General features: G+C 35.3%; 1 protein-coding gene across 4 annotated transcripts in view; it reads left to right on the top strand.

The window, feature by feature from the left end:
- The window catches only part of AFTPH (aftiphilin), a 67594-nt gene that overhangs the window by 45301 nt on the left and 9814 nt on the right, over nt 1–12479 (top strand). For 2 of the 4 annotated variants that reach the window (XM_025931773.2, XM_086700998.1), the window contains 3 exons: nt 1805–1927; nt 8176–8236; nt 9762–9845. In XM_025931773.2, coding sequence (XP_025787558.2) covers nt 1805–1927; nt 8176–8236; nt 9762–9845 — 268 coding nt within the window. The remainder of the gene's footprint in view (nt 1–1804; nt 1928–8175; nt 8237–9761; nt 9846–12479) is intronic. The other 2 variants (XM_025931774.2, XR_015249173.1) reach the window with 2 other exon arrangements.

The following is a 12479-nucleotide window of genomic DNA, read 5'->3' as shown; positions in this document are numbered from 1 at the left end:
CAGGTGATGCAAAAACTACTGATTGGGGACCACTTTGAGGACCACTGATTTAAGTGATAGTTGACATTAGAAAAGTTGGCTAAGGTTGGTAATTGTTTGCTGAATGCATGGTCTCTTTACATAAGGGAACACTAGAAAGCGTGCAGAATGTATATGCTGATGAGTCAGACCACGAATTTATTTTCATTCAAGCTTTGGAGGAAAGCCTTTTATAAAATATCGTCGTTAAGAATGGAATTTGTGTGGGGCACTTGGGTGGTTAGCGTCTCTTAATTTCGGCTCAGGTCATGAATTCATGGTTCTCAGGATTGAGCCCTGCGTGGGGCTCTGCTCTGACAGCATGGAAGCTGCTTGGGATATATTTCTCTCTCTCTCTCTCTCTCTCTCTCTCTCTCTCTCTCTCTCTCTCTCTCTCTTTCTCACAAAATAAACTTAAAAAGAAAAAGATTGCATCTATAAATTGCTTTAGTTAGCATGCACCCTATCTTTTTTTTAAGTTTGAGAGAGCGTGAGAGAGAACGAGCAGGAGAGTGTCAGAGAAGAGAGGTGGGGAGAGAGAATCCCAAGCAGGCTCTGCACTGTCAGCTCGGAGCGCAGCACAGGGCTCAAACTCAGGAACCGTGAGATCATGATCTGAGCCAAAACCAAGAGTCAGACGCTTAACCAGCTAAGCCACCCAGGTGCCCCAGCATATACCCTATTACACGAAAAGAGGAGAGATTGTCCTGAAAACTTGTTTTTAGAAATTCACAGATTCTTACAAAAAAAAGGGGGGGGTGGATTTTACAGATTCTAGCCTTACAAAGCTGTCTTAGCAGTTTTGATATTTTCCCCCCCAGTAAAGGGAGACTTTTGTGTAGTCTGGTTGATAAATATTCAAGAGTTTATCAAGTGTTATTTTAAAATGTGTTAAAACTTTTTTTGGCAGGCCATTAACCTGGATGATTACCCATTATTAGTAGTGTTTGGTAGAGTATTGATGCAAACTGCTGATTTTTTTTTTCCTTCTTTATTTCTACCTCCATCCTCAGTGCCTTCCTTTCTTACTCAAAAAGTGTGTTAGATTTTTAACACACGTAGTGGAACATGTAAGATGTTTTCCCCTCTGAAATGGCTGTTTCTCTACTATGCCAATTCAAGGAACTAAGTATGAAAGCTCCCATCCTCTAGTGGTGATAGGCTCAAATACTAAACATACACTGAAGCATGTAGACCCCATCACATTAGATGATGTGTTTTAGGTGTGCAAAATGGTTTGATGCTAATCTAGCTGCATTTCAGGGACGAGAGAAGCAGAGAACTTCTATGCTGCTCCATCATCTTGGCCCCTCCAAGAGTGCCACTCTCTAGATGGTGTGTTTTAGAATTCTCACTTCTCCAAGCACCACCATGGTGTAATGGGTACAAAGGATGTCCTTTTCTGTTTCAGTGTCTGAAACGTCACAAAAGTGTTGGATTCTTAGGGCCTGCATACTATATACTGTTGTGCTTGCCTCTTCCCCACCCCTGGCATTCCAAATTGCTTATGCTTTTGTATAACAGTGATAACTAGGCACTTTAAAACAAATCTGATTTAAAATACAAGGTCTTGCTTCAAAAGTTTGGATTCCAAAGGTACTATTGTAAAACATTTTCCACTACAGTGCTATAAAATTTTCTCTAAACAAAATTTAACAGTAGTTCCTTTTTGTCTTTAGCACTTTCCAAATGACTTGGGTTTTTACTTTGTGCTACATTGATTTTTCTCATGAAGTTTGAGTTGATTTCTCCCCCTCCCCATTAATGGCTAATATGCCTTTTTCAGGGTATGTTAGAACCCACCAAGGAACCATTGAAACCACTATCTGCTGCAGAAAAAATCGCTTCCATTGGTCAGACAAACACCATGTCACCAGAAATGAACACATGTACATCTGACCAATTTCAGGTAAAAATATCTGTGTATTGATACATTTATGCATGTATACACACATACGTCCAGAGTGTTTCCCTTAAGTATAAATTTTAGTTTAAAATATGTAAAAATTTTGACTTCATGATGGACATGATTTTGATTACTTATTAACATCCCTTGGAATACAATTAACAAACTATCTTTAATTTTTAAAAAAGGCACACTTGAGCACTAGCTGGTTATGTGTAAGTCCTTTAAACCTATCTAGGCCCTAGTTTCTTTACCTATAAAATGAAGACTTTGTGAAGCGCAGGCATCTCTAAAAACCCCTTACAGCTTGAACATTGTATGATCATAATTACTGACATACCAATCTGGTAAGTGCTGATTTTCAAAAAAATTGGGAAATGGTACATTGACACCGACTCTTCAAATCTGCTATTGTGTGTTTTCCCCGAAACCTGCAAATTTTATTAAGTAATAAAATTGTTGATTGCATCAAAAACTGTTATTTTGAGAGTTTGAATAAAAGTTATTTAAGTTGAAAATAATGTGGCCTTTTACAAAACATTCCGGATTCAGAAGAAAAGAAAGCAGTCTTTCTTAATCCTTTACCTCCTTGGCATCATTAAGCACAAATTTTTTTCAGTCTAATATAGTTAATAGCAGAGCCTTCCCCCTCACTTTTTTATCTGTGGAAAAATTTGCTTACTCCTCTCACATCGTTAGAAACTGACTGAGTGCTGGTTAAACATTTTTTTTTAGAAGATTAATATTTTTAAGTGAACATTACCATTTGTAAAACATTCTTGCCATGTTATTTTTTTTTTTTTTACCTTAAGTATCATCTTTAGTTATATCTAACACAAAAGTGTGTATTTGGACAGCTTTTCCCAAAGTGTGTGTTCTTTGAACACTAACCCCCAGAGATGCTCTACTAAAGAAGGGTTCCAGGGGGAAGTAAGTTTGGAAAATTTTTCATACATACCCAATAACCACCCTTGAAGATTCTCAGCACACATATTAAGGTCTCTGGAGTATCCTGCAGTAAATAACCCTATTTAATTTTAATTATTTCTTAAATTTACTTGGCCACAGGGACCAAGGGAAAAGGAGTCATAACACCCATTGAACTAGAATTTTGAAGAATATACTTTAGAAAACAGTAACATAAAGCAAAGTCCTACCCTTTCAGCTGTGTTTCAAGGAACATCTGATATTATGGCTGTGTACCACTGTGGTTTATACTTAGCATAGCTTAAACATCCCTTTGAAGCCACTTCATTACTAGCACTGAAATAGTGGGCAAGGAGGCCTGAAACATAAAATGCCTGGCCTTATTGATGGTTGGCAACAGGCAAAGTGGTTTGGGCAAATTTGTCTCCGTAGGTAGAATCTGTCCTTAGTTCTCTTCCTTTAATTGTCCTTACATTGTTCTCTGGCTCTTAGCTTCCTTCTCAGGCCTGCCCTACATAAGCAGATCCCAAAATTACTTCTCCTATAGCACATTCCCACTTCTGCCTTAAGGCAACATTTTTATTCCTACAGTGTGAGGTATTAGGAAACTAACTTGAACTACCTGGTTCAGACTACCTGGCACATTTACTGAAAATGAAGCCATTCTTGCTTGAGGCCACTTGTTGCTCGTTTTGCCTGCTGCCTCCTCCTCCTCTTCTCCATCCAACCACTTCTCTGTGTTGCACCCCATAAACTATTGCTTATTTTATCAGAGTTAGCTGTCACTTGTCATTTTTGCCCCTAGTTGGTTTAGTTGATCTTACATATTATATTCTAGTCACCCCTCATACTTACCATCTTTCTTGTAGAATTCAATTATAAATGACTATAAGTCTTAGATGACCTAATAAAAAATATGTATGTTAATTTAATGGAACTTTTAATGGAAACTAAAGTGTATTAATTTAATGGAGGTTAATCAGGGCTCCATGATAGGTGTTTAGCTGCTGCTGTGTCTATACATATGCATACACCCATATGTATACTTATAATCCAAGGACTGCTGTCCCCCTTTCTAGTCAAGTATAGAAGTTCTCAGCAGCATTTAAGCACATCTAACTTCTTTGCTAGAAGATGGAACTTGGTCTCTTGCTAATTATGTAAAAAAAAAAAAAAAAACTCTTTAATCACATGCTTTTATTCTCTTTAGTGCATACATCTCTTTATTTAAAAAATACACAAATATTAAGTACCTTTTGGGGTTTGTGATCCTCATTAGCTTAAGTTTTTAGGCTTTTTGGGAGCCAATGAAAATATCTCCCAATCGAAGTTGTTCACATTTTTTTTTTTTTTTAATGCTTATTTTTGAGAGAGAGAGTGAACGGGTGAGGGGCAGAGAGAGATGGAGACACAATCTGAAGCAGGCTGTAGGCTCTGAGCTGTCAGCACAGAGCCCAATGTGGGGCTCAGACCCACGAACCACGAGATCATGACCTGAGCTGAAGTCAGATGCTTAACCGACTGAGCCACCCAGTTGCCCCTCAAATTTATTTCTGAATCAACTTAAGCCTTTGTAGGCCTTCATTCTACATGAAGCATGTCAGCATACAGACACTCAAACTGAAGACTTCATACACGTATCAGAAGGCACCTCAGCATACCTTCTTCACTAAATTGTATGATCTTTGCTTGGCTCCATACTCCTGAATATTTTAAATGTTTTAGAAACATCTAAAGTACATTGTAAGATTCTCTTTATGTAAAGCAATATTTCTTACCACTATTCTCTGGCAGGCAGTGTGTGTATTATTTTTACTTTACGTTTTGGCCATACTGTAATACCGTTACATCTTTCCACTAGTCATGATATCCGGAGGAAACAGCCATAGCCTTTAGTACTAGAAGTTCAACAAAATGTGTCAGGAAAGATCTGTTTAATACCTTTTTTTTTTTTTTTTTGGTCAACTATACACCATACCTTCCTTTTATGTTTTTTTATTGGCATCACTAACAGTGACTTCCAAACTTACCATCATTGTATAATTCTCATTACAACTGCCTGCTTTCTGATCTGGCTCAATCTGGGTACCCATTGGATTTTTATTGTTTCTTCCAAATTAGTTTATACCATTGCATCTCTTGTTTAGGAGGTTAATGACTTATTTAACAACTGTTCCTGGTGTTTTTTTCTAGGATACTTTTACCTGAAAAAAACAGCTTGTGGGCAAAAGGCAGTAATGATACTTTTGTTGTTTTGTTTTGTTTTTTTAAATCTTTATTCAGTGAATGTCAAGGTCACATCATTCATGGTGCCATTACTGATTCCCCTATTACTTAGCAAGATCAGTACATTAACCACACTTTATCCACTGCTGAATTGAGTCAGCGCTCTGGCTAGCAGTTATCTAGCTAGTCACTATTAGAAAATTTCCTCTTAGGCTTCTGGATGTGGCTATTTCATTTGTGAATCAGAATTTTATTAATTTTTTTTAAGTTTATTTTTTGAGAGAGAGCACAAACAGGGGAGGGGCAGAGAGAGAAGGAAAGAGAATCCCAAGCAGGCTGTGCACTGTCAGCACAGAGCCCAGTTTGGGGCTTGAACTCATGAACTGCGAGATCAAGAGTCAGATGCTTAACCGACTGAGCCATCCAGGTGCACTGTGAATCAGAATTTTAAAGTTAGAAGAAAGAAAAAAAAATTGTGTAGCACTGTGCTCTTTTTACATTAAGAGAATATATTTGGAAAGGCTAAATGATGTACCCAAAATCATACATCAGTGGTACAGCTGGGACTAGAACCCAAGTCTCTGGTTTCTAGTTCCCATTGTTTTTTTTTGGGGGGGGAGTGGCGGGGGGTTGCTCTTTTTTTCTTAATCGGTATTCTTTGTCTTTATTAACAAATGACATCCATCTACATAGAAAATCCCAATGAATTTACAAAAACAGTAATACCAATAAGTGAATTTAGCAAAATTTCAGGCTGTAAGATCAATATATAGAAATGAACTATATTTCTATGTATACTAAAAACAAGTGATTAGGAACAGAAATAAAAAAACATGCTATTACCAAAGCAACAAAACCATGAAATAAGGATAAATCTAAAGGTACTTAATTTTTTTTGTTTAATTTGAAGTTTTTACTTAAGTTCCATTTAGTTAACATATAATGTTTTTGCTCTTTTTATTATTACCTTTTCTTCCGTAGTGCTTAGTCTCTACAGTAATCATACCTCATTGCTTAAGTTTGTTTTAAAATGCTTCATTCAGTGCTTTCTCTTTAAGAAGTCTTCCTTGGCAATGCCATTAGTTAGCTTATAATTGCCAACGTGTCCTGTTTTACTTCTGTCTTATTTCCACTAAATGTTGAGCCATGTTTTAGCACCTCATTGTTATAATATTGGCTGTTATAATATTGGCTGTGTCTTCAAAATGACCTATATCTGGATGAGAATCTAAAATGCCTAGCAAATCATTGAAATATTTCTAAGCAACCGGTTACTTGACATCATTTAGATAAAACATGTTAATGAAAGAGCTTTGCTCCATTTAACCAGAAATTTTGTTATTGCATAAACTTGAGTATTGTCCATCCAGTCACTATTCAGTAGGACTAAAGGTTTCAGTGATCTCTAAGTAAAATAATAGTTGAATCTGTTGGAATACTTACCCTTTTTGATGGTTTCTGAGATCAGCTAAAGATCTTTTCTAAGTGTTTATCACTCTTGCAGGTAGGTTATAAACTAGATTTTCACCAGCATTATTAATTTTATTTGAAATAATTAAAGATTCACAAGAAGTTGCAAAGATAGTATAGAGGAGATGCTTTGTACCCTTCACCAGTTTCTCTCCCTAATTACAGCTTACTAATTATAGCATAATATCAAAACCAGGAATATGACTTGATTTCAATGTGTGTGTATAGTTCTATGCCATTTTATCACATGGATAGATACGTGTAACCACCACTGCAATCAAGATACAGAACTCTTCTATCACCATAAAGAATTCTTTTAATAGCCCTCCCCACCCCCAACTATCCCTAACCCCTGGCAACTACTAATATTAGCATTTTGCTTTGTTTATACCTCCCTCCTAAATCTCCAGACCTGCTTTAGGGAAGACTAAATGCTTATAGTAACATGCTTATCATTGGTATCCCAATTATCAAGGCAATTGTATTATAATATCATGGAATTAGACTTTCAAAGATAACCAATTCATGCTCCTTTCCTACAGGGAACAAGTCTTTACCCAGAAAAAAAAAATGAGTATAAAGTTGTAATATCTACCTTACAATAAAGCATAGTGGTAAGCACTACCAAAAAAAGAGACAGCAACATGTTGGTATTAAGAGCCTTCTAGAACACAGGTTATTTCAGTAACTGTTGTCAATACCACCCCAAAAATAAAAGAAGAAAGAAAACTAAGAATCCCAATTTTTTCTTGTTAAGACTACTCTTAAAGCAATGATCATTTTTAAAATATTTTGTACCACCTTCCATCTCACATGTACTATTTGCTCAATTTATGTGTTTGACAATTAACAAAATCTTAAAACCTAGACTATGCAAATGAGCTCTGAGTATACTTTTAAGTACATTATTTTTAAAATTAAATTCTGATACTGATTATAAGTGATTTCTAAGTTAGAGAAGTTGATTTAATTTTTTTTTATTTTAAATGTAGTTCCTATTTACTGGCCCATAATTTTCTTTGTAGTTTGGGCAATTGTAAAGAACCAGAGCTCTTGGACTCTAAACTTTCTCATTTTATCTGTAAAGGGACCAGTTAAATTAAACCACACGTGATCATACAACTAGTTAATTAGCAGTTACTCGGTCTTGGATAACGCAGATCTCCTCCTTTTCAGTATGGTACCTTCTCTATTGCTTTAGACCATCTACTGAGAAATTTTAAGTGGCCAGTCATTTAATATTAAGTAGATCACTCCAGTGAAAAAAGTCAGTGATTTTTTTTTAATATTTGTATTATAATCTAGCCAGTAGTTTTCAACCGTAACTTGAGAATAGATTGAAATCTTGACATAGAGTCAGTCCATAAGTATGTTTGAAAATATAAAAGTAATTCCATTTCTCAGTTTTTCTTAATATCAATAAGCTGTACTGTTTGTCAGTTTTTCAATTTCAGTTTGTGTTCATATTTTTAGATAATCTTCCAAAACTGTAAATTATCCCAGTTTTGTCTTTAGGTACTTCATTGCCTAATGATCTTGCTATAATAGTTTTTTGTTTTGTTTTAAGGATTCTTTACGTTGCTACAGCCTGTACTGATTAATTTTGATTTTTTGGTTTTCAACTCTAGGAGTCTCTACCACCCGTCCAGTTTGACTGGAGTAGCAGTGGCCTTACTAACCCTTTAGATGGTACGTCTCTCCGTAGAGCCTCTAGCACCAGAGCTAGAGTTAAGAAAGCTACAAAGTTCAGACAAACTTCTCTCTGCTGATTTCCTTTTTTGTTTGAACATAACTTCTTATTCTTATCTTTGGAAATTCAGGCTTTCTTTCTGAATAGTAATTGCTCAAAAAAAAAACAAAACAAAACAGCTATTACTGTTATTAACAGTATTAATGTCCAAATTCAGGTAGCAGTAGAGGTAAAATTTTGATTTCTTTATCTTACGTAAAAAGCTTCTTTATTTTTTACAATATCTAAGTAGTTTAAATGATATTTTAGGTAGGACCAGTTCACTTGAAATCTGTTTCTGTAGTTTTAATTTGTGGAATTTTCTTGGATGCAAAGTCTTGTGGCTAGAGGCTGCTTAAAAAAAGCACAAAGCACAATTATATAACCAAAAACAATGTGCAAATAGATCCATATTTATTGACTCAAAGTAGTTTTCAGATTTAATAATATTTTATAGAGCACTTATTATGCAAATGGAAAATGAATGATTTTCATGATCTTTTTCTAAAATTTATCTCAACGTACTAGTAGGTAGTTGTAGAAATAATTGGTTTCTCTCGTGGCTTTAAGAGAAAATCCTCAAAAAGGAATAACTTATTCTAGTAATGTGGGTCTTTCAAATGCTACTTTTCCAGTGTGTTGACACCACAAATTTTAATTGGATCTTAAGATACAATTACCCTTATTCCTTACACTTCATAAGCTATTTGAGCCATTGTCTAATACACCTGTCGCTCTATCAGCTTTACCTTAGACTGGGGGTCCTAGGACATGGAAAGCATCCAATTGAATACAGTGCTGAAGGAAAGCCTGGATGCACCTTTTGCTGTTGTCTGGTGTCTTATTCAGTCAAATCATCATGCTTTTTATTAACAAACAACTTCTTTAAAAATGTATACTATTTCTGATTACTGTTTCAGAGTTAAAGGGGAACAGTACAGCTTGAGGTTGCACATCAGGGTAGGGCAGTTATGACATTCCTTCTTAATTTTAATTTAGACCAAGTTAATGTATTGGTGTGTATCCTGAAACTGACAACTTTGTCACTTTTTAAAAATCATTAATTAGAAACCAACATTACTAACAAGGAAGATTGATTTGGGCATGTACAGTGACTTAATGTTGGGTTGAGATTAAAGTATTGTTTCCCTTTAACGGGTACACTTTCCCCTTGGTCTTTCTGGTATGGCTTCGAGTTTTGATTGAAAGAACTGAACTCCTAACTAAAACCTGACTAAGTGTTAAATTATTTACTTTGTACATGAGAAAATGTACATTGGATTAAACTGTTACTTTAGAAATGTCCTTAGTAATGAAAAACTAATACTGTACACATTGTTTTAATGTTGATTTTAAAATGTGTAATGACTACTAATTATAACCTGCATGTTCAAGTGTGTGTCTTACCCCTTTTTACACATAACCCCTCCTCCCTTGGCTTACCTTCTGTGTGGCTGCCCACCAACATGGTCACTGAATTTCAAGCTAGTGGAGGTTCCACTCTTCTGAACCTTGATTTCTTTGGGCCCGTGGATGACAGTAGCTCTAGCAGCAGCACCACAATCCCAGGTCAGCAGAGTGTTCAAACCACAATTCTAGTTTAATTACTAAAAAGCATGACCACACCACGTGACTTTCCTATAAACAAGGAAGCGAGTAGATTGTATTCTCTCTAATATCTTTCTGATACTTTTCTTTTATCTGTCTATTGTTATTTCCTAGTATCTGATGATAACAACTGACTTCTGTGAAATGTGTCTTAAAGAAAGCTTTCTAAGTGTAATATTCAGAGCTGAAAGTAATTTCTAGGAGTAAAATGGCCCTAATGTCGTTAGTTAAGAGCGGGGTTTGTGGTTTTTTTTTTTTCCTGTAAATGGAAAATGTGATATTTTATATGCTTATTTTTACAAGCATATTCTATAAAGCCATTTGAGAAAATACAGGTTTAGAGATATAAGAATATTTTAGTATACAAAGATGACTTTACGTTGTAGTGCCTGTGATAATAGAACCTTTACAAGTTCTAGCATTCAGTTAGTTGTTTATTACTGCTAAGTGTATAATTAGATTCCAAAATGTTAGTCTAGCACTTAGTTATATATAGGTCCCACATAGAACTATTCTGTAGTTTTCATGTAGCTCTTACATAGAAAGTATTCTGTTAGTTTTCCATGAAGAAAAAAATGTTACAGAAGCTAATAGTAGAAAATAATTGCTATGAGATATTAAAAGCTAGAAATTAAAACTTACTGGAGTGCCTGTTAAATTAATGTTCAGCCCTGCGAAGTTCAGTTTATTGACCAAAGGACTAATGTACTTTGTCATTTTCTAACTGAATAAAAGATTAAAATATAATGGCATTTTTATGTTTACATTTTATTCAATATAATTTTAATGAGTCCCTGTCATCCTGCCTTGTGATCTGGTAATCATGCCCATTGATCACCAGACAGCTGTTGGGGTGCTATATAGATGCTGATGCCCAGAATGCATAGCGAGGATCCCTCTCCATCCCCACTAGCAGTCAGTTACACAGCCAGCCTGTTTCCTGAGAATTTGCTGGTTTTGTTCTATTCCACTTGAATATACCACCCTCTTCCAGCAGTTTAGGAGCCATGGTGGGAAATGGGGGAGACCATACAAGTCAGATAAGGGTGAGCCTGGAAGCCAGAACATCCTTCTCCAAAATCTGGTTATGGAACACTGATCCTACTGTAAGGAAGTTCTAAGGCCATTTGGTAGAATGACTGGATTTCTCAAACCTAAGCCCCTGGTTATCATTTTCGTTATTTCTGAGATTTTTGTAAGCATATGAAAAACCAATCTGTGTCTGGTTTTGACTTCCAAATGATATTTTACTGTTTACTCCAGTTACTTCTAAATACATTTGAGCTATCAAATGACCTGGGTGAGCCTAATTAGCTGTTTTTAATACTTAATTGGGGGAAGAAAAGACAACCAAAAACTTGTGTATCAGTTTCCTCATTACTGTATTCCTAAGAATGAAATACCAAGCTCCCATTTTTAATTTGCTCTCAGATTTGTTTTGTCATGAACCATACTGTAATTTACATGAGGTCGCTATTTTTGGACACCTAAAACCTGGTTTAAACTTAATTCTTCATTACATTTCAAACTCAGTTGAAAACCATCCATAACACAAATAATCTCACCATATAAAGAAGTACAGAAATCACTTGATAACCAGGCTCAGTATACACAACTTTGAGAAGAGCAAGTGGTTTCAGAAGCTTAGAGTTGTAATAGAAGTGAAATTAGCATGCTCAAATGCGGTCCTCATTACTTTGGAACCTTTTAAATAATTTTGTTCCATATTTTCATTAGTATGCTCTAGCTGCTGTGTAAACTTGATTACTATAAATTTGCTTTGGCTTCTTTTTATTGCTATTGGGTTTTGTTAAAACTTACCATCAAGCTACAGGTATCAGCACCTTTCTCAGTATTCCATTTCACCACTTGCTTGCACTTTTTCTGACTTGTTTCTGGGAAAGTCATTTTGTCTTACTTAGCTTGCGATTATTTAATTATTTTGTGTGTGAGAATTAGGAGGTTGGCATAGAACTTGGTTGGCTAGCTTTATAGTTATTTATACTATGCCTCATTAAGGTTCTGTAAAGTAAAAAAAAGAAAACAAAAGAAAAAACAAGCAAACTCTTCCATTAAAAAAAATTACTCCAATTTTTAGTGTAGAATAGTTATCTTGTTTTTGAAAAATACATAGTCCTGGTACTTTTCCCTTTTTTTTTTTTTTTTTTGTGATGGTCATTGTTTTAGGCTGGGGCGGTGGGTGTTCTCTCTCTCTCTCTCTTTTTTATTTCCCACTTTATTCTTTGACAGCCAAATGGCCAGTATTTTATAAACCCAACCAAATTTTTACTACCACTTTCCTGTTGCCAGTTGAAATGCAGTTGTTTACTCTGCATTATATATTAGACATCAGCTTAAATTTTGTGGTTACTTGGAATCCAACCTTTCACAGTGGAGGAAGGAGGTACTTTGGGTTCATTTGGTCCCTTACAGGCATCTACAATTATTTAGATTTTAATTGAAACCTACATACTTCTAGAAATACTAATAAAAGGCCTTGTTAAGTATATTTTGAAACTGTACCTTAATGAAATATTAAGAACTTGGGAGAGTCAACAAACATTTTCTATAGCCTTCCTCCCTTGTTGGACATGA

This window comes from Puma concolor, chromosome A3 (genome assembly GCF_028749965.1).
Source record: "Puma concolor isolate L17-30 chromosome A3, mPumCon1.1.hap2, whole genome shotgun sequence".
Lineage (NCBI taxonomy): Eukaryota > Metazoa > Chordata > Mammalia > Carnivora > Felidae > Puma > Puma concolor.
Note: the sequence above shows the minus strand (reverse complement) of the source record. Positions and strands in the feature narration are given on the sequence as shown.